We start from the raw sequence: 19,945 nt of genomic DNA, 5'->3' as shown, positions 1-19,945 counted from the left end.
AGAAGCAGAGGTGGTTTGCTTTTGCCTTTCTCTGCAGAGTCTTCTTTGATGGTCTCCCTTCCAAGTACTGACCCTGCTTAGCTTCCGAGTTCTGATGAAATCGGGCTATACTATGCTGCCTTCCCTCCCATAGCATTCAAATTACTGTGGCATTAATAGAATCTCCGTTGGAAATTATGATGCATGACTGATCTATGTACAGAAATGTGGGAAGAATCAGTGACTCAAGAGTTATAGTACATATCTGTATTCAAATTAGGGAAAAGAGAAGAAGCAGTATTGTCTGTAAGCTTATTAAGACAACACACACAAATAATTGAACATATTGATATATATTTTAACTAAAAGAAGATGTACGGACTTAAACAACCCAGTTAAAAGTCTCATTAGCTGTCTTTGAACAGCACTTGCTACTGCATAGTGGTTTAGACCCTCTGTCCCAAAACTAAATATCCAAGCCTATGTATCTGAACAAGAACACAAAACACCTCCAGAATTCACCAGCAAATTCCTGTTTTCATATTTTTTCAACTCCAGCGACATGGGAGTGACAAATCCATCATATCTTTTTTTTTTAAATCCATGTTAGATTTATATCTATTGAAAGCAGCAACACACACTATAATTTCATTATTTATAATCTAAAGAAGTCTTATTTCTTAAATAGGATGACATTGAAAGGCTCAGGTCTCCTATGGTACACTCAGAGAATTTTCAGGAATTTAATGGATATCTATCGATAAAACTTCTTATATTAATAGAAAAACATACTATGGTCAGCTCATGATTAAACTAAGGCAGGGTACTTGGAGTGGAGCCATTTTAGACTCACTGATGACAAACCATTTAAGACATGGTACTTTAATTTAAAACAATTTAGACCTACTGAAGTCAATGCAATTAAAATGGCTCCAATCCAAAGACCAACTACAACTATTTCATGGATCATAGCCACGGTGCATTAATTTAATTATGTATCACTCTTATTTTCTATATTTAGAGTGTGCCATATTTTGTACTCTTTCTTGCAAGGGCAGAAGTATCATTTAAAAACAAAGCTTTGTAACAACTTGGTAAATCAGGATTCAATTAGCAATCAGTTTTGACCCTTACATCTTCCTACTTTCTTCCCAAAAGTAACATGCAGAGAAGTAAAGGAAATTATTGAGTGTAGCTGATGTGATCTCTACTTTGGTCTAACATATTAGAAAGTGATGACTAATAAAAACATAATTATCATAGTTGAATATTACACGAATTAGAGATGTAGCAGATAATCAAACCCATAAATGGCAAACATTTCCTGCAATTGAGAGTATCATATATAATATTCAGGTAAGTCTAGGTAACTGGAGGGAGCTAAGGGATTTAGCTGAAAGGCTAGTTACATCCTATCCCAGAGCTAAGTTGTTAATTGCAGGTGATTTCAATGCTAGAATTGGACCTAATGGTGAACAATTATTGACAGCTGGAGGAATGAAGGGGTCTGAAATAGAAAAGATGGTATATTTTTATGGCTATGATAGGGAGTCTCTGGATTCAAAGATAAATGCAGCAGGGCTGAGTTTGTAGGATTTTATTGCAAAAGAAAGACTGGTGACATTGAATGGACACAGAAATATAGATGGTAGAGGTATTTCATCAAGAGGAGCTAGTTTAATTGATTATTATTTAGCTTCCCCAGACTAGGTTCCTTGGGTGAGCAGTTTGCAAGTTGAGGCTCTCTATGGTAGTGATCATTTGCCTGTGTGAGCCTCACTATTAAGGATAACATTTTTCATCTTTGGCTCTTGAGTATGATACTCCATTTTCTGAACATAGTATGTTGGCGAGGCTAATCTGGTGGTCCTCATCAGTGGAGGCAGAAGTTGATGATTTTATGTCCTCGAATAATTATAGGAGCATCATAGAGGACCTATATAAAGTGCAGGATGCTGAAGTGTCTATAGAAATATTGGTCAAATTACTGAATTCTTTAAAATCTATTTTCTCTAGGTGATCATGTCCTGTCAACAGCTTAGATATCCATAATAAATGGTTTAATAGCAAATGCAGGGATTTGAAAAAGCTTATTCAGCATCAACATAGGAAGTTCAGAGACCGGTATTACCTGCGGGCCTTTGTAACTTTACTCCACTGAAAGCATATTACAGGGTTATGGTTAGGATTAAAAAGCATAAGACAGTGCTAGAAGAATGGAATTCCTTGATTATTGCCTCAAGTAGTAATGACCCCAAGGAATTTTAGTCATTGGTAATATCAGCATTGAGTACTAAAATAATAACACCCTTCTGTATTCCTGCCAGTGAATGGGAACTCCACTTCTCTAATCTTTATTTTCCACCTGTAGTCCCTAGTAATTTGGAAGAAAGTGGCCTAAGATTTTGCCTGAGGAAATTTTTAAAAAATCTTGGCAAAATGAAAACCAGGAAAGCTCCTGCCACAGACATGGTTCCCATTGAACTGTACCAGCATAATATAGACTGGTGGAGCTCTATTCTGGCTCCATTTTTTCAGTGATAAATGAAACTGGTATAATACCAGGCATGTGTAGGCAAGCGATTATAGTGCCTATCTATAAAAAAGATGATAAGATGAATCCATCTAATTATCGCCCAATTAGTCTCTTGTCTTAAGTAGGAAAACTCTATGCCTCTTTGTTATTACACAGATTATTGGACTGGGAGATTTCTGAAAAGATTCTAGGCCCTGAACAAGCAGGCTTTGTCACTGGAAGATCTACAATAGATCATTGCTTAGTTTTAAATAATTTAGCCATGAAGTATACATCAATTTCAAAAAGCAATTTATACATGGCCTTCATGGATCTCTAGGCAGCCTTTGATTCAATCCCAAGGAAGTGTTTGTGGGACAAATTAGGGAAATCTTCAATTGAACAAAGATTGTTATGGTTAATCAAAAAGATATATAATTCTGCTTCAGCTCATGTTCACTCTAGTTTAGAAAGCCACTTGTCCAATTATATCCCTTTACAAGGAGGGCATTTGGCAAGGATGCCTGCTAGCTCCAATATTGTTTGAGTTGTATATAAACAATATGGCATTCCTTTTGAGAAACCCAAAATTCCATTGTCATATGCTGGTTAATACCCCCATATTAGCGTTACTATATGTGGTTGATGCATTTTTGTCAGCTATATTTGCTGTGGGCCTCAACAACTGTTGAGGGCCTTCTTGGAATATTCTAAAGCAGAAGGGCTGACAACTAACCAAGGGAAATCTAAGGTGAAGGTGTTTTCTAAATCTTATCATCCATTAAAGGTAGGCTTGCCAGGCCCCATAGCTCAGAGGGTCTTAACCACTATCTGGAGCTTCAAGCACAAAGAAGGGAAAACACTCTTCTTTCCCTTTTGAACTTAGGAGATCAGCAGAATTATTTCTGTTTCCACCCCCCCCCCAAGCTTGAAAGGGGCAAGTAAAACATTCACTTATGATCTCCAACATCATTGTATAGCAATTTTTCTGAAGGGGGATGTGGATTACACACTAATTCCCAGCTGATTCCTCCATCAGGTGTGAGTCGCTTCTGATTCCCTCTGTAGCTTTCCTGTGTGCCATCACAACAATGCTGGCAAGGATGCCTGCTAGCTCCAATATTGTTTGAGTTGTATATAAACAATATGGCATTCCTTTTGAGAAACCCAAAATTCCATTGTCATATGCTGGTTAATACCCCCATATTAGCGTTACTATATGTGGATGATGCATTTTTGTCAGCTATATTTGCTGTGGGCCTCCAACAACTGTTGAGGGCCTTCTTGGAATATTCTAAAGCAGAAGGGCTGACAACTAACCAAGGGAAATCTAAGGTGAAGGTGTTTTCTAAATCTTATCATCCATTAAAGGTAGGCTTGCCAGGCCCCATAGCTCAGAGGGTCTTAACCACTATCTGGAGCTTCAAGCACAAAGAAGGGAAAACACTCTTCTTTCCCTTTTGAACTTAGGAGATCAGCAGAATTATTTCTGTTTCCACCCCACCCCCCCCCCAAGCTTGAAAGGGGCAAGTAAAACATTCACTTATGATCTCCAACATCATTGTATAGCAATTTTTCTGAAGGGGGATGTGGATTACACACTAATTCCCAGCTGATTCCTCCATCAGGTGTGAGTCGCTTCTGATTCCCTCTGTAGCTTTCCTGTGTGCCATCACAACAATGCTAGGACACAGAAAAGTGTTGGGGGAATAGAACGCAATGCTCAGCTGATTGCTCAATCAGCTCTGAGTCAACTTCTGACAACAGGCAGCTGCAAACATGTTGGGCAGCTGTTCAAATTGCTCAATGGAATCTGAGCATAATCATGATAGGCTCATGGTCTGATACTGAAACAGGATGTGTTAAAACTGCCAGACAGGTTCACTGAGAAATTCATGGCATCCCCCCATATGAACACTATGGAAGCCCCAGCTGGGTAGAAAACAGGTTACATTTACTTTTCTTTTTCTTCTGTTTCCATCCCTTTCCATTTTGGACTTTGCAAGATATCAAATAATATTACATTGCTAAAACCGAATATTTATGATAATTTATTTAACAATCAATTTAGGATTGGCTCAAAGAATCTTCTCAGCAAATACAATCTTTGGCAATTCTGCTCAAGTTTAAGAGTACTTAAATTGCCTACTTAGTTTATCACTGTAATTGACATTCCGGGTCCAGATATTCAGAATGACATTACATTAAAAAAGAGAACATAACACCAAATAATATATTATGAAATCCCAAAACAGACTACATTTTACTGTATAAGTCATCAAATTATAAGAATATACCAATGGTAATGTAATGATACATTATTCCAATGGTTAGATGCTGAATATTGTTGAATCTACTTCTCCCTTCTTAGTCAGAAACACATTCTACAACTTCACTGTAATTTTACTAAGGTCTAAGAGAACTCCCAGAATGTGCCTGTTTTCCCATCTCTTAGTTATACCTGTAACAATCACTCTTCTAAAATTTGTTTACTTACACTCACTAAATAAAAAATGCACCCATCAATCCCATCTCATTTTACACTATATACACACACATTTGCCATTTCTCTATTCAAGAATCTGAAATTCCTAACATTAATTCTACTATCTTATCCTGTTCTCCTATCCAGCCTCGTAAATCTATTCACAACCATTTTATAAACACAAATTATCAATTCAGCAGCCTTATGATAGATTTCTATAAACTATATCTTTCTTAATATTTTAAACATTTACCCACTTGAATTATTCTTGCTAATTGTATTACCAGTATTGCTAATTATAATATCATTTTTAATTAGAGAAAGATTTCCTCTATAGTTATGAGCATACACACAAATCATTTATATATAACTGACTATTGCTTCCCAAGGAAAACAAATTTTAATTCTTAATTTTGCTCTGATAAATTCAGAAACCTTTAATTTAGTTGTAGGCATATGGAAAAATAATTCCAGAATTTTTCAGTTCAAAACCTCAAGCAGAAGGTTAACCCATTTCTCAGGTAGAAGTTGAAGTTCTTAAAAATTACAGTCCTGCATACATCCAGTATCCAAGCAGACAAAAGCCATTTGAGAATCAGGGTCCAAAAGCCATTTGAGAATCATTGACTTCAGAGTACAAAACACTTTCAGAGTACTGAAAGATATATTGATGTATTATATACCTGTTAGTCTACTTGGATAAGGTCATAAAATGTAAAGCTGGCAAGAAGTACTAAAATAGAATTTTATAACCAATTAAAACACCGGAAAACCCTAAAGCTATGTTGAAAAGATAAGTAAGGCCTTTTCTGTCAAAATGATATACTATGAAATAATGCCATGAATCACAAAGTAGCTACCTTGAAATTACTAGTTTAGTTAGCACTATGGGTGTAGATATCTGGGGGGAAATGCAGTCTCTGTATAGTTTTTACAGAGATTGTGCCACAGTCATTCTTTGGCTATTGGCATGTATACTCAAGAGTGTATTTAACCAAAATGCATTTGACAGTCCAATGCGTTGACCTATTCCATGGTGTCCTGACTTTGTTCATCTTGCAAGCACATTTGGAACTTTGAAAAAATGGTAGCTGGCACCACTACAAAATGGCTGATGAAGAGCAGAGCCAATCACATAATATTAAACACAAGGAGCCCAACTAATCAGAAAATGTTGGAAAATTTAATAACAACATTTCTATAAAAGAGGTAGCTGCTTCCAAATGAATGTTTTCAGAAGATGGAAAGGTGATGCCTCCTGTATTCTTCTGAAGTACCTCTAGCTCCAAGGAGGTAGAAAAAAGCTGAGATCAGCTCTGTGGTGTGGGGAAGAGATATTGTTTGGTTTCAGCTTTGAAAGAAAGAAACACGGGGAGAGGTGGCCAAGGCCCAAAATATTATGAAGTCTAAGTCTATAGTCATGATGAGAGTGCACAGCTATGACACACCTAAATAGAATGAGCTCAACATTTTGCCAGCCAGAAGGAAGCAAGCTCCTATTCATTTTTTCTGTTCTACTCAAGACCCTTTGGATCTGATTCCTCAAGAATCATGCAGCAAGCAGGTACCAGGAAATACACTGATGGTACCCATTGGTGCCATGCTGGGGATTGCTGAAAACCTGGGAAAGATTAGGTTATTTAGAGATGACACACCTTTTCACTTAGAAATTGATTTCGAAGAAGTAATGTATGTACTCACAATTAGCTTGCCCATAGTCTTAATCACATTTGTTAGTGAGAAGCAACAATGTGTGATGAAAAGTGGTTTAACAACAATATCCACAGGTAAATGATGAATTAGAGGCATAAATCTAGAACAAAGCTTAATTGAGTACTGATTGTTTCTACAATGCTTGACCAAAAATCTTAAGTGCATTATGAATTTGCAGAAAAGGTATATTAGCATATCGCCCAATCAAATGGTGTTTCAAAATTTAGGGTCCTTATTATGGATCTACGACTCAGACCCAACATGAACCAAAATTATTTGACCTGCCCCAAAAATAAAGATACACTCAACATACCATGGCAAACTGCGATACAGGAAAATGAAACCATGAACAGATTTTATAGTACCAGCAAAGAGAGAAGGCAAAACACAAAAATAGAATGGATGTGATGTTTTATATTTAGCTTGGTGGGTAGGCAGTGAAATCCCCTTTGTGCTGTCTTCTTTGATAGTCAGTGGGGGAGATCAAATTCTGATGAAATGGTAGTGAAGTCTCAGCAATTTCTTTTAATGGGCTGAAGGATGAGTCGTTTTTTCCAAACAAAATCTTAATTTATTATCTTTTTACAGAAGCATCCATTTTTGGTTGTTGTTCTCTGCAAAGCCTAAATCAAAACTTGCCATCTTTAAAGCCATCTATTTATAACCAGAGCCCCATTTTATTTCTGTTAATTGCAGTGTGAACGTTTGCTACCAAGCTTTCATCAGAAGGCTTACACTGACTGCAGCACTGGTGTCTTAGTTGGAACAGAGTAGCTTGTTTGAGACATAAAAATGATTTCAAAGTGAAATATTTTCATCCTTCCTCTACATCAGCATTTTTGCAGGCTGCAGGCAACACAGTACATATGCAGTGAATCATACAGGATGACGGTTTTAATGAGGGAAGGGACAGCAGAAATATAAGTTGTAACACAACAGCTCCATTCTAATAACATCACTAGAGTGTTGTTTTTTTCTTTCCTCAACCACATTAACTTTCATGCAGTAGTGGTCACAACTGGCTATGATCCAAATTAAGATGAAAACTATTACTTCAAAAAGCCCAAAGAGCTAACTCCTAATGCTCGAAAAAAGCAATTAGAACAATTCCGAGACAAAATCTGAATCTTGAAGCAAAAAGAGAGCGCCCCAGAAAATCCCACTTCTCAAATCACAACCAATCCAGTGTAGATCATAGAATCATAGAGTTGGAAGGGACCACCAAGGACATCTAGTCCAACCCCCTGCACAAGGCAGGAATTTCACAACTACCTCACCCACACACCTTCAGCGACCCCTACTCCATGCTCAGAAGATGGCCAAGACGCCCTCCCTCTCATGAACTGCCTAAGGTCACAGAATCAGCATTGCTGATAGATTCTGGCACAGAGGACATGCATCAGTGTTCCAGTATGCCATCTGGATGCCATGATGGCTTAATTGTCCGTTGGTAAGAAACGGACACACCAACCAACTTGCAGATATACAACCATGCAGAAATGATCAAGCATTTCTCAACCATTACATATAATAAAATAGAAGCTTGACATCAGAAAACAAAGCTAGTCAATTTACCCAGAAAGATACAGGGTTTTTTTCCCCTCCAGATGATGATGTTTGCAAGAATTTCAACCATAATCCTTGTATCAACACATTGTCTTGGCTGGTGCATATATAAATATTTGATTCAGCACATCTACAATGTGAACAAACAATGCAATTGATAATCAGTTCCATGATGGTGGATATTGAGTTAAATGATCTTTTATTTCTTACCATCGACACAGGCTGGCCTTGCTCTTGTCGTACCGGCAATCTGTCCTTTTTTACATGCACAACGAGCTGTTTGTCGGGCTATAGTCCTTCGAGGCTGACTGCTATCTCTGTCCAAAGTAACAATTTCACATGTACCTGCAGCCAACTGACCTGGAAAAAAGAACCAGCAACAGGTACTGCTTAATGCACTGAATGCACTGCAGACAATCTATTTCAGCCAAACATAGTCATGTCCTAACAGACAATCCAAAACAACCGGAAAGTCAGATGAATAATAAAAACAGAAATTACATATATTTTTCCTTGTGTTTGACAAGTGAAAATCTGGAGAACTAGGCCAGAAAGAAACTGCTGCTATTCTATAAATGGTGTTGTAAAATAAGTTACTGTTACCTTTATCTTAGAAAGAACTCAGTTTTGTTGTTGTTTAATGAACATTTCCAGTGCACTTGAGCTTGATAACGGCAAGTATAAGATAAAGAAAGAACCAACTAAAATGATGGGAGCAATCCAAAAGGGTGTCTATTATTTTTTCCAAAGAGCTAATTAATGGGGCGCTATGTTCCAGCCTTTGGGTGAAATGGTTTCAAAAATATAATTGAAATATAATTAAAGGTTTGATATAATTTTTTGCACATTCACTTCCATTCCTAAACTTCAGAAGAAGGTATATGATTACCTTAATTTCCATTAAAATAGAGTGAGGGATATTATCAACCTGCATACCGCCAAATTAATTTTCTTCCTGTGTTTATTAACAAAAAATATCACAACACAAAAACATTTTAAAGAAAATGTAGACAGCTACACAGTGCATTATTATTTAATATAAGGTTGAACATATTTTATGCAGTACCTGGGTTTCAGCAGTTAAGTCAAGATATTTGCCTCTAAGTGCATATGGGTTTTGGAAATAAGATCCCATTTGACCTAATGATAATATAATAGGTATAGCATATGATATATTATGAATATGAGTGTGTATTATATAAATGTATTTTAGTTAAGTAGGTGGTTTTATATGTCTTCAAGATACTCTAGAATTATTGGGTATCGATGCACGAAATAAACAAAGAAGGAGGGTTCTACGGTTATACTGAATTTTTCTATATATTGAAGATCAGCAAAAGTGTAAATATGCGGAACAACCTGAGGGAACAGTTAGGACATTTGTGGGTGGGAAGGAGATAGGGTTGCCAACTCCAGGTTAGGAAATACTGGGAGGAAGGGAGGGAGGAAGGGAGGGAGGAAGGGTATAATGTCATAGACACCCTCCAAAGCATTCATTTCCGCCTGAGGAACTCTGGTTGCCAAACTCGGGTTGTGTGGTGGTGGTCGAGATCACCCAGAACTACAACTGATCTTCAGATGACAGTGACCAGTTCCACTGGGGGGGGGGGGGAAATGGCTGCTTTGACGGGTGGCCTCCATGATATTATACCCTGCTGAAGTTATTTCCACCCCCACACTTCCAAGACTCTACTACCAAATATCCAGGAATTTCACAACCTGGAGCTGGCAACCCTAAAGGGAATTGATCTCTGTAGTTGGAAGATCTGTTGTGATTCTGTTGTCACTTAGAATCATAGAATGATAGAGTTGGAAGGGACCACCAGGGTCATCTAGTCCAACCCCCTGCACAATGCAGGAAATTCACAACTACCCCACACCCCCAGTGACCCCTACTCCATGCCCAGAAGTTGGCCAAGATGCCCTCCCTCTCATGATCTGCCTAAGGTAACAGAATCAGCATTGCTGACAGATGGCCATCTAGCCTCTTCTTAAAAACCTCCAGGGAAGGAGTGCTTACCACCTCTCGAGGAAGCCTGCTCCACTGAGGAACAGCTCTAACTGTGAGAAAATTCTTCCTAATGTCTAGACGGAAACTCTTTTGATTTAATTTCGACCCGCTGGTTCTGGTCCGACCTTCTGGGGCAACAGAAAACAACTTGGCACCATCCTCTATATGACAGCCCTTCAAGTACTTGAAGATGGTTATTATATCCCCTCTCAGTATTCTCCTCTTGTAAGACTGCTACACAAATTCAGGACCCTTTTGAGATTCCTTCCTTTCCTTCTTCTAGTTGGGAGAACTCTCTTCATGTGTTTAGTTTGCACCAAGTGTTTATCCAAGCATTCCCCAAAAAGTTTGTTCCCTGCAAAGGGACCACTAGCCAATTCAGTATGAACTGTGACATCTGCCTCCCAGCACCTAAGACAGGAATTACATCTGGACTTGACATTTGATGCCACGGCTCTAGTTGACAATTAGACAGAGTCCAAGGAGGCATCTGTTGTAAAGGCTAAGGCTAGAGACATCTTTTAACATTCATCCTTCATCTCCTTGGGAAACTCTGTGGAAACAAACAAAGAGCTAGCTGAAGAAGTTTTCAGAAATGTCACCGAGGTCCCAAAACTCTTTCTCACCAGACCAGGTAGAAGGCAATGTGAAAGACCTCTGTTTGAGACCCTGGAGAACCACTGCCAGTCAGAGTAGATAATACCAACCTTGAGACCAAAGGTCCAATTCAGTGTGAGGCAGCCTTACATGTTCACAAGGACAGGAATGCTGCAAAGTTCACTTCCATCAGCATTTGAATTTATCTTGTTCACAATGTCCATTTTGGGTTCAGTTCAATATTTCCTATAATAACCTCTATAGTTTTCTCACAATGAAAATGAACAGTATTTTGAGCAGTTGTGCATCTACATTGTGGTGGCATTCAGGAAGGCAGCTGGCTGATACACGTTCATTCCCTCAGGTTACATGTGACACAGGATCATCACCATGTAAAATTAGCTATAATAGAGTATATGTGATGCATTGTTTTAACCTACACAGCATTCTATTTTTATCACAGAACAGGCACAAAAGGACAATGACGCATTTACCCCACTTAAACTAGCAAAAAACTCTAATAGGTTTGAAGGCTATTTATTTATTAAAACAGTTATATCCCACCTCTCCTTTTGCTTCAAAGTGGCTTACAATAATAATAAAAAAAGATTTTTCGTTTAAAACCAAAAATAAAACAACTAATCCAACATCTCTCCCCCTTCCCCCTTTAAAAGATGCCTGCCAATACATACTCCCTCAAAAAAACCTCGCATACAGGCAGGCCTGGCTGTGTCTTCTGAAAATTTCCAAGAAAGGCCCTCCCTCACCTTTTCAGGAGGCCCATTCCACAGACCTAGAACCATAAAGTCCCAGGCTCTGGTCGATGCCAGACGGGCCACCCTAAGTGGTAGGATAGACAACAGATGGCTGCCTTATGACTGTAGTTGGCTCACAGGGACAATATGGCAGTAGATAATATTCTATGGCAATGCTTTTCAACCTGTGGGTCTTGACCCAAAAGTGATCATGAAGACTGTGAAAGTGGGTCTCGCATTTTTGCAGTTTAATTGATTTATGCAGGCTCTTTAAAAAAAAAAAAGGTGAGTCACCTTACTAAGTAAATTTGGAACTGTTGGTTACCTTACCAAAATGGTTTGGAACCACCGTTCTGCCAGAAAGCGCTGAACAAGCCAAGTGTAGTCTTCTATTTCATCCCAAAATGTTAATTCTGAACTGCACATACAGCCTTCATTCATACGCAGTAATTTTTCCCATGTGCCATCGTTTGGATGCCTAGCAACACTAGCTCTTTTTATAACTCAACATGCACAAAGGTTGATTTGACTGTTTTTCCCTCTAGCAATTTTTACCTGCAGATATTCCATCTGGTATAAAGAGTGAAGTCTCAGTAGCCATGGTAGTTAGGATTTCTGCAGAAGCTGTTAATGTTATATATACAAAAATACAATGTGCTTTAAATATGTGCTTTAAATATGGATGCTACCAATAGTGTTGCCAGTTACCCAGAAATTCCTCTGGATTCACACAAACATTGCAGAGGATAGCTTAGGACCAGTTCAGTTTATTACATTTTTTTGAAGTATAGAATCAGTTCTTACCACTGCAGAAGTGAGAGAATGGTGAAATACTAAAACATAGTTCAGAGTTCATATTCAACATTCCATTTAAATTATTGGTCTAAATAATCTGTCTAGTTTAGCTCATAGTGTCTTAGGTCCAAAGTCTTAGGCAAAGGTCTTTCAAAGCCTTGCTTCCTATGATCCCTTAACTGGATCATTAGAGGGAATTTGGAATTTTGTGCATGAAAGTATGCACTTTATTACTAAATTATGCCCCATCTCAGGGTTTGAGATACTGCAGGTTTCTGACATGGGAAGAGTGAGAACTGATCCCAGATTCCCATATGAGCAACAAGCTAAGGACAATTTTATTAGTAGTATGTGCTAAGACACATGAAGGATGGTGCTGCTGCACTCGTCTTGTTAGTGGCTTCCTAGAGGCACCTGGTTGGCCACTGTGTGAACAGACTGCTGGACTTGATGGGCCTTGGTCTGATTCAGCAGGGCCTTTCTTATGGTCTTAATTATTTATTATATAATTCAAACAAATCTATGATGGATAGATAGGCAGGACTGAGAGCTGGGTAGCATGCCATAGAATGATAGAATCATAGAGTTGGAAGGGGTCATACAGGCCATCTGGTCCAATCCGTTGCTCAATGTAGGATCAGCCTAAATCATCCCTGTAAAGTGTCCAACCAGCCAATGCTTGAAGACTGCCAGTGAAGGGGAGCTCACTACCTCCCTAGGCAGCTGACTTTACTGCTGAACTACCAGTCACATACTTTCAGCCTAACCTACCACAGAGTTGTTGTGCGGATAAAAAGGAGGAGAGGAAAGCAGACTAATGTAAGCTGCTTTGGTCCCCACTGTGGAAAAAGACTGTAGTTTTCCAAAGTAGAGGCTGGAGGGGGGGGGGGAGGAGACAGAAGACTTAAGACAAAGGGCCACATAAAGGTAGGTTTGCTGTTGGTGGGAAGGAGACAGGCTTATCAACTCCAGGTTAGGAAATTCCTTGAGATGTGATGGGTGTGGCCTGAACAAGGTGAGCTTTGAGGAGGGGAAGGACCTCAGAAGGATAGAATGTCATGGACTCCACCCTCCAAAGCAGCCATTTTCTCTGGGATAACTAGCGTTCCTAACCTCCAGGTGAGGGCTGGAGACCAGTTGGAATTACAACTGATCTCCAGATGACTGACATCAGTTCTCCTAAAGAAAATGGCTGCTTTGGATGGTGGTCTGCATAGAATTATACCCTGCTGAGGTAGCTTCCCTCTCCAAACCTCACCCTCCCAAAACTCTACCTCCAGATCGCCAGGAATTTCCCAGCCTGGAGCTGGAAACACTAAGGAGAACTGATCTCTGTAGTTGGGAGATCTGTTGTCATTCTGGGATAGCTGCTGCCACCACTGCTGCTGGGGATGTTGGGGGAAGCAGGTCTGTAACTGGGAGTACCACCACCATCACTGCTGCTCTGGGAGACAGAGGGGAAGCAGAAAGAGAGAGTGATGGCATGGGGGGAGGGCATAAAGAGAGAGAAAGAGTGATGGGGCAGAAAGGGAGAGAAAGTGACAGGCATGGAAGAGAGAGAGAAAGAAAAGGGGTGGCAGGAAGGAGAAAGAGTGAGAGACTGAGAGAAGTAGGGGGAAGAGGAGGAAGCAAACCTTGGGGGGGGGGGTGGAATAGCTTCTCCCACAAGTTTCTTGCCAGTCCCCACTTGTCTATATACTAATAGCAAAGTCAGCCAAATCTGAGGATACTTGAATCCAGTGACTGGAGCTGTGAATGGGTGGCTTGCATAAAAATCTGTTATCTAAAAAGAAATACATGGGGGAGGGTGTGAAACCCCCAAAATATTAAAATGAACACCTGTAGTTTTACAAAATGGAAGAGCTGTTGCTTGGCAACCAAAGCAATACTAGCTTGGTTTTCCTCAGCAAAAGGCAAAGGGAGGATGCAGAGCCCTTTTCCAGGGTTCTTTGGACCTTTGAGGGAGAATCCATAGGTACCAGGCTGGGCTATGGTTGCCAGCTCCAGGTTGGGAAATTCCTGGGCTTTTTGGTGGAGTTTGAGGAGTGTAGGGGTTGTGGAGGGGAGAGGACTCAGCTGGATATAATGTCATAGAGTCCACCCTCCAATGCAGCCATTTTAATCCTGGGAGATCTCCAGTTTCCACCTGGAGGTTGGCAACATTAGTCTTGGAAGCAACCTCTGGATGACTCTACTGGCCCCTTGTGATTGTTCAACAGCAGTCACCTTATGAAAGACAATGCACTGTCACAGTTAGAGTTTCAAAGTAGCTTCTTGAATACCCAGTTTCGAATCCCCATCTGGTCATGGAAGCTCACTGGTTGATTTTGTACCAATCACATACTTTTAGCCTAACCTACTTCACAAGATTGGTGTGAGTAGAGGAGAATAATATAAACTGCTTTGGTCCCCACTGTGCAGAAAGGAGGGGTATAAATGAAGAAACAAATAATAAATATATCTGAAAAAGGCAGATAATAAGTAGGTTGTTGAATGGCTGAGAAAGAGAGGATGAGGCAGGGAAATGGGATATGGGGCTTGCCAGGGGGAGGGAAAGAGGAAATAGTGTGAGGAGGGGGATACAAGGGAAAGTGAGGTTTCATATCACAAGTCCTTGAGGGTTACCTATGATGCAAGTTGGCCTGGCCAGTGGCCACACAACTGGGCCATAGTTTTCCTAGGTACATGCTGCTGGTGGTGGGGGTGGGGGTGGCTTAAGACAGAGGGTAATTGCTTGCATTGCTTGCACATTCTTCTGCTGTACCTGGACAACATACAGACAAAATGCAAACAAAAAAACCTTAACTTGAACATTAGATTGATATTTCATAATGCTTCAACATCACTGATCTTCAGTATCTGTACACATTTTGTGAATTCGTGACAATAGGAGAATCTATAGCCGTTTTCAGATGTTCCAATAATGGTACTGGAAAACCACCAACCACACACAATGGGAGCATACAATACCTATGATCCTCCTGATGCAAGTGATCACAAGGTTATGTGAATGGGGCAACATGCACATTTACCACATGTGTATAGCCTCAGTGCACATGAACACAACCCCTGAAAAAGCCAGTGGTCAGTCTGCACATACCAAAGATGTATACACATGGGGAATACATACACATGCCACCCAATTCACAGAACACGGCAACTGCGTATATTGGGAAGATCGTGTCTAGTGCCCATTTTCTTCATTTGCCACTGGTTGGCCCCCAGTATATGTTATTTAAAAGTCTGAAAAGGTTTTACCTGTAAGATTAAAGATTGCTACTCCAAGATCAGTAGCAGCAGTGTAGAATCCAGTACTTATAAACATTTACTTTTTCAATTTGAAGCCTGGCACTAGGATGTTTAGTTACTTGTTTAGTGTTATTGATAAAGGATTTTCCAACTCATTTATGCTTGCTTCTCCTTTCTGCAATTTTGGTCTAGACAGCTTCAGTTTACTGCTGTCATCAGATTTCATATATTAGTGTCAGTTTGCTGCAACAGAACTGTGCCACTGATATAAGATAAGCTTATTCTATTACTGTTCCATTTAAAATCTGAATGCAGCTATCTTTAATCAAATGAGTCCGATGACTGCTGGAATTATAGGAAGCAAACGCAGGCCTACATGCTCCCTAGAATTTAGTAGAAAAGAAAGGTAGTTTTGCACATCCCATGGATACATATATTATGCATTCTGTTCAGGGATTTTTCATACTGCATAGACATTTTTAACATAACTGAGATGCTGAAATACACTTGTATAACTGCACCTAATCAAAGGATACACACAAATGGAAGAAAAATAAAGGGAGATGCATTTCAGGCACAAACACCACAATACTTAGAGTACTGAGATTTTTAAAAATTAAGTCTTAACACTGGTGTAATGTTATTCAAAGAAATCACTCTGAGAACAATTCACAGCAAATGTGCACCGTGGCAAATAGAAAGGGAATATATGCTTCTAGTTTCATCACCCAGGTTTTCAAAATGCATAGTTTTAACACATAACCTACTCTATTCATTATATTTTCCATTGTACATGATCTTATTTCAACGTTCCCTGCATATACCAGTTAGAAACATATCCACTTAGAAATAATACATCCTGGTGGTGGCTCCACTCAAATTGGTACACAGGCACCAGATCTCCGTCACATACATATGAGTTGTATCCAAGTCTTTCTTTCTCTCTTTCCCTTTTTTTTGAACTTGAAAAAGGGAGAAAAGTTTTCCATATAACCACAAAAACAGTTATACTGGGAAACACAGGAAGTGCACAGACAAAAGTCATGCAGACCAAGACCTGTAGTTACATGGTAAATCATGTGATATCAAAAACTGACTAGATGCAACCCATTTTCTCTGTGGTTATCTGCACAAATACATTTAACTAGAACAACAGAGACATTTCACTCTTACTGCTTCTACCACCCACAAATTCTAACTCACCACAAATACTGAACATAAAAGTGGTGACTGTCTCAAATGCCCAATTGAAATCTGTATAATAATAGCAAAGTCGGCCAAATCTAGGGTTGCCAGGTACCCGCTGGTGGTGGGCAAACCCCTGGCCATTTACCCCTCTGCCTGCCGACCACCTGGGAGTCAGTGGGCAAACGTGCACACACACGTGCATACCACGCATGGCACTTCCGATTTAGAACCAGAAGTTCCGCCTCACGAGGGGCCTTATATCTCTTAGTTTGAGTGGTAAAGGGCTGTGCGCTTTCCGAAAACAGCCTCCTGATGGAGGACAGGCGAGACCTGGGAACCCTAGCCAAATCTGAGGATACTTAAATCCAGTGACTGGAGTTGTGAATAGGCAAGACACATCTTTCCACGAACCTGAAAAACGTCACAGGTCTGCAGAATAATCTGAAATCTAATAATAATAATAATAATAATAATAATAATAATAATAATAATAATAATAATAATAATAATAATAATAATAATAATAATAATAATAATAATAATTTGGGTGTTTTTTTTAAAAAAACAAAATCATAAATGGAGTGGCCTCCTGCAGCTTTAAGCAACAGATTCCCTTGGTGGCTGTTAGTAGTTAACTACAGATTCCAGGCTTGGTTCTGTCAATAAATGGCACGTGGAGGGGACAGGGTTCTTTCCCGGCAGATTTTAGTCTTTGAGGGATAATTCATTGGGGCCAGGTCTGGCTAGTGTTGCCAGCTCCAGGTTGGAAAATTCCTGGCGATTTTGTGGTAGAATATGAGGAGGGCAGGGTTTAGAGAGGAGAGAGACCTCACCCCAGCCTCCGCCCAGTCCGCTTTGCCATCTGATGTTTCAGGGGAAACTAAAGTTTTGGGGGTTGCACCTGCAGTGTGGGATTAGGGATCAGGACCGGCAAGTGGTGTCCAGTTGTGGGCCCACCCCTGGTGGTTGGCACTGCATGTGAGTTGGACTGCCATGCTCCACTGGTTAGTGGTTGGGGTGACCCACCCACCCCCAGGTCTCTCCCAATCCTCTCCTGGCCTCTGTTGCACTCCCTCGGGTATGTGTGGGGGCGGAGCCATCCTCCATCCTCCTTTGCCTTGTCCCGCTCCTCTCCCGACCTCTACTGCACTCCCTCAGGGCTGGGTGGAGGTGTACTCCTATGTCTTTGCCTTGTCCCACCCCTCTTCTGCCCTCCAGAGCTCTACCTCCAGACCTGGTGGTTGTAGGGCATGCCCGTCCCATGAGATGCTTTGCCTAGTCCTGCCCTTTCCCTGCTTGTTCCTGCTGTGGCCTCCTGCTGCCCCCTGGTGTCTGCCTGCCTCCACAGCAGCCTGCTCCCCGGCTCTGCCCCCTCCGCTCTTGCACACCCACGTCCACCTAACTGTTATTTTGTTTAAAATGATGATTTTGTGGAGCTAGCCGCAGCACAGCCAACCTCTTAGGAGGTGCAGATAGCCTGAGTCACTTCTGTGGGAAACCCTTAAGTGATGTCATGTTGTTCTAGGAATTGCTAGAAACTCTACAGTTTTATCATAGTGTTTCCAGCAACTTCTAGAGCACTGTGACATCACTGCTGATTTCCCGCAGAAGTGATGTCATGCCACATGCAATGCTGATGCCCCCATGTCTCCACTCCTCATCTCATGCCAGGTGCGAGCTATTGGCAGCAACCCTAAATAGAAGGCATATGCACAAGTTTGCTCATAGAAGACTAAGGTGCTTGCACTTTTAAATTTCATATAAATACCAAACCATATAATTGTATAGGCTATAGATCAGGAGTCTCCTACCTTTTTGAGCCTGTGAACTCCTTTGGAAATCTGAAACAGTGTTGTGGGTGCAGCCACAGAAGACGGAACCAGCCACAAGCAAAGGTTCCAGACTTATCTGGAGCCAGCTTTGGTGTCCGGGGCGGGGGCGGAGAGCGGCAGAGTTGCTTTGCTCTCCTGGTATTGCCCCCTCCCCCCCTTTCACGGGGGCTCACCTGACTGGGCTAGGGAGCCGATTGCCCCCGACCAATCGGGCGGGGCCGGGAGGCTGTCACGAGGCAGGGGAGGCTTGGCTCGGCTCCCTCCCCCACTGCGCATGTCCCGGCGGCTCCCGCCCGTTGCCTCAGTCTGTCTCCGGTTTTGGCCCACCCTCCCTCCCTAAGGGCTTTAGGTGTTGATGTTATGCTATATTTGTCACAACTAAGGCGGTTTGCGCATGGGGCTGGATGGGTTTTGATGGGGGGAAGCTGCCTGCGTGCCCCTTCCTCCAACTGGGGGACCCCAATAAAGGGTTTTGGGGGAGGCCAAGGCGTTGAGTTGCCGCATAGGGGGCGGCAGGTTTGGCCTCTACCTGAGTGACGGGGGAACACCAAGTGGCGCAAGCCCATGTGTATCCCACATACCGTCATCCTCTACTACTCCCAGCAGGACCGCTGGGAGTTCAGGCCGCATCAGTTCGCAACGGGCCGGCTGATGCCCCCATCCAGCCTTCCCATGCTTCGCCAATGCGTCAATAACACTGTTGCCATTAATTTTAGTTGTGGCCATAATTTTCCAATATAAAATGTTTTCCAATAAAATACTGTTCTTTTTTATAATAAAATTGTTATACGTTGATTAAAGATGAGTAGTAGTAAATTATATATTAAGTTCTCAGCCCAATAGCCCTTGGACAGCAATATGGCTGCTGCAGCTTGCTTTTAATCACACCATGAAAACCCTTGTGCTGTGAAGGCAGTTTCTGCCAAAGTAACATTTTAAAAAATCCACAGAGTCATCCAGAAGACTTGCTGGGGGGGGGGGGGGAAGCCCCACCTGGTCCTACCCACTTTCTAAAATCACTTGGCAAGCACCAGGAAAGGTGCTGGCAGGCGCCATGGCTCCCACGGGCACCGCGTGGGATGATGGCTTTTATGTTGCTAAACTCCTAAAGCAAATTTAGGTTTGATAAGTAAATATTACATGCATTTCATTTTTCCCCAGAATGTCTCCCCCAACACGCATCCACCTTAAAATTTTGGTACAATTCTAACTTTCCCTAAAACATCTGAAAATCAGCACAGTGGATTTATATCTCACAAG

General features: G+C 41.0%; 1 protein-coding gene across 3 annotated transcripts in view; it reads right to left on the bottom strand.

Annotated features, from left to right (window-relative positions):
• TAFA5 (TAFA chemokine like family member 5) overlaps positions 1–19,945 on the bottom strand; it is a 365,774-nt gene that overhangs the window by 158,339 nt on the left and 187,490 nt on the right. For all 3 annotated transcript variants that reach the window (XM_056847211.1, XM_056847212.1, XM_056847213.1), the window contains exon 2: positions 8,469–8,618. In XM_056847211.1, the coding sequence (XP_056703189.1) occupies positions 8,469–8,618 (150 nt within the window). The remainder of the gene's footprint in view (positions 1–8,468; positions 8,619–19,945) is intronic.

This window comes from Euleptes europaea, chromosome 3 (genome assembly GCF_029931775.1).
Source record: "Euleptes europaea isolate rEulEur1 chromosome 3, rEulEur1.hap1, whole genome shotgun sequence".
Taxonomy (NCBI): Eukaryota; Metazoa; Chordata; class Lepidosauria; order Squamata; family Sphaerodactylidae; genus Euleptes; species Euleptes europaea.
The sequence above is the reverse complement of the archived record's forward strand: the minus strand, read 5'-3'. Positions and strand labels throughout refer to the sequence as shown.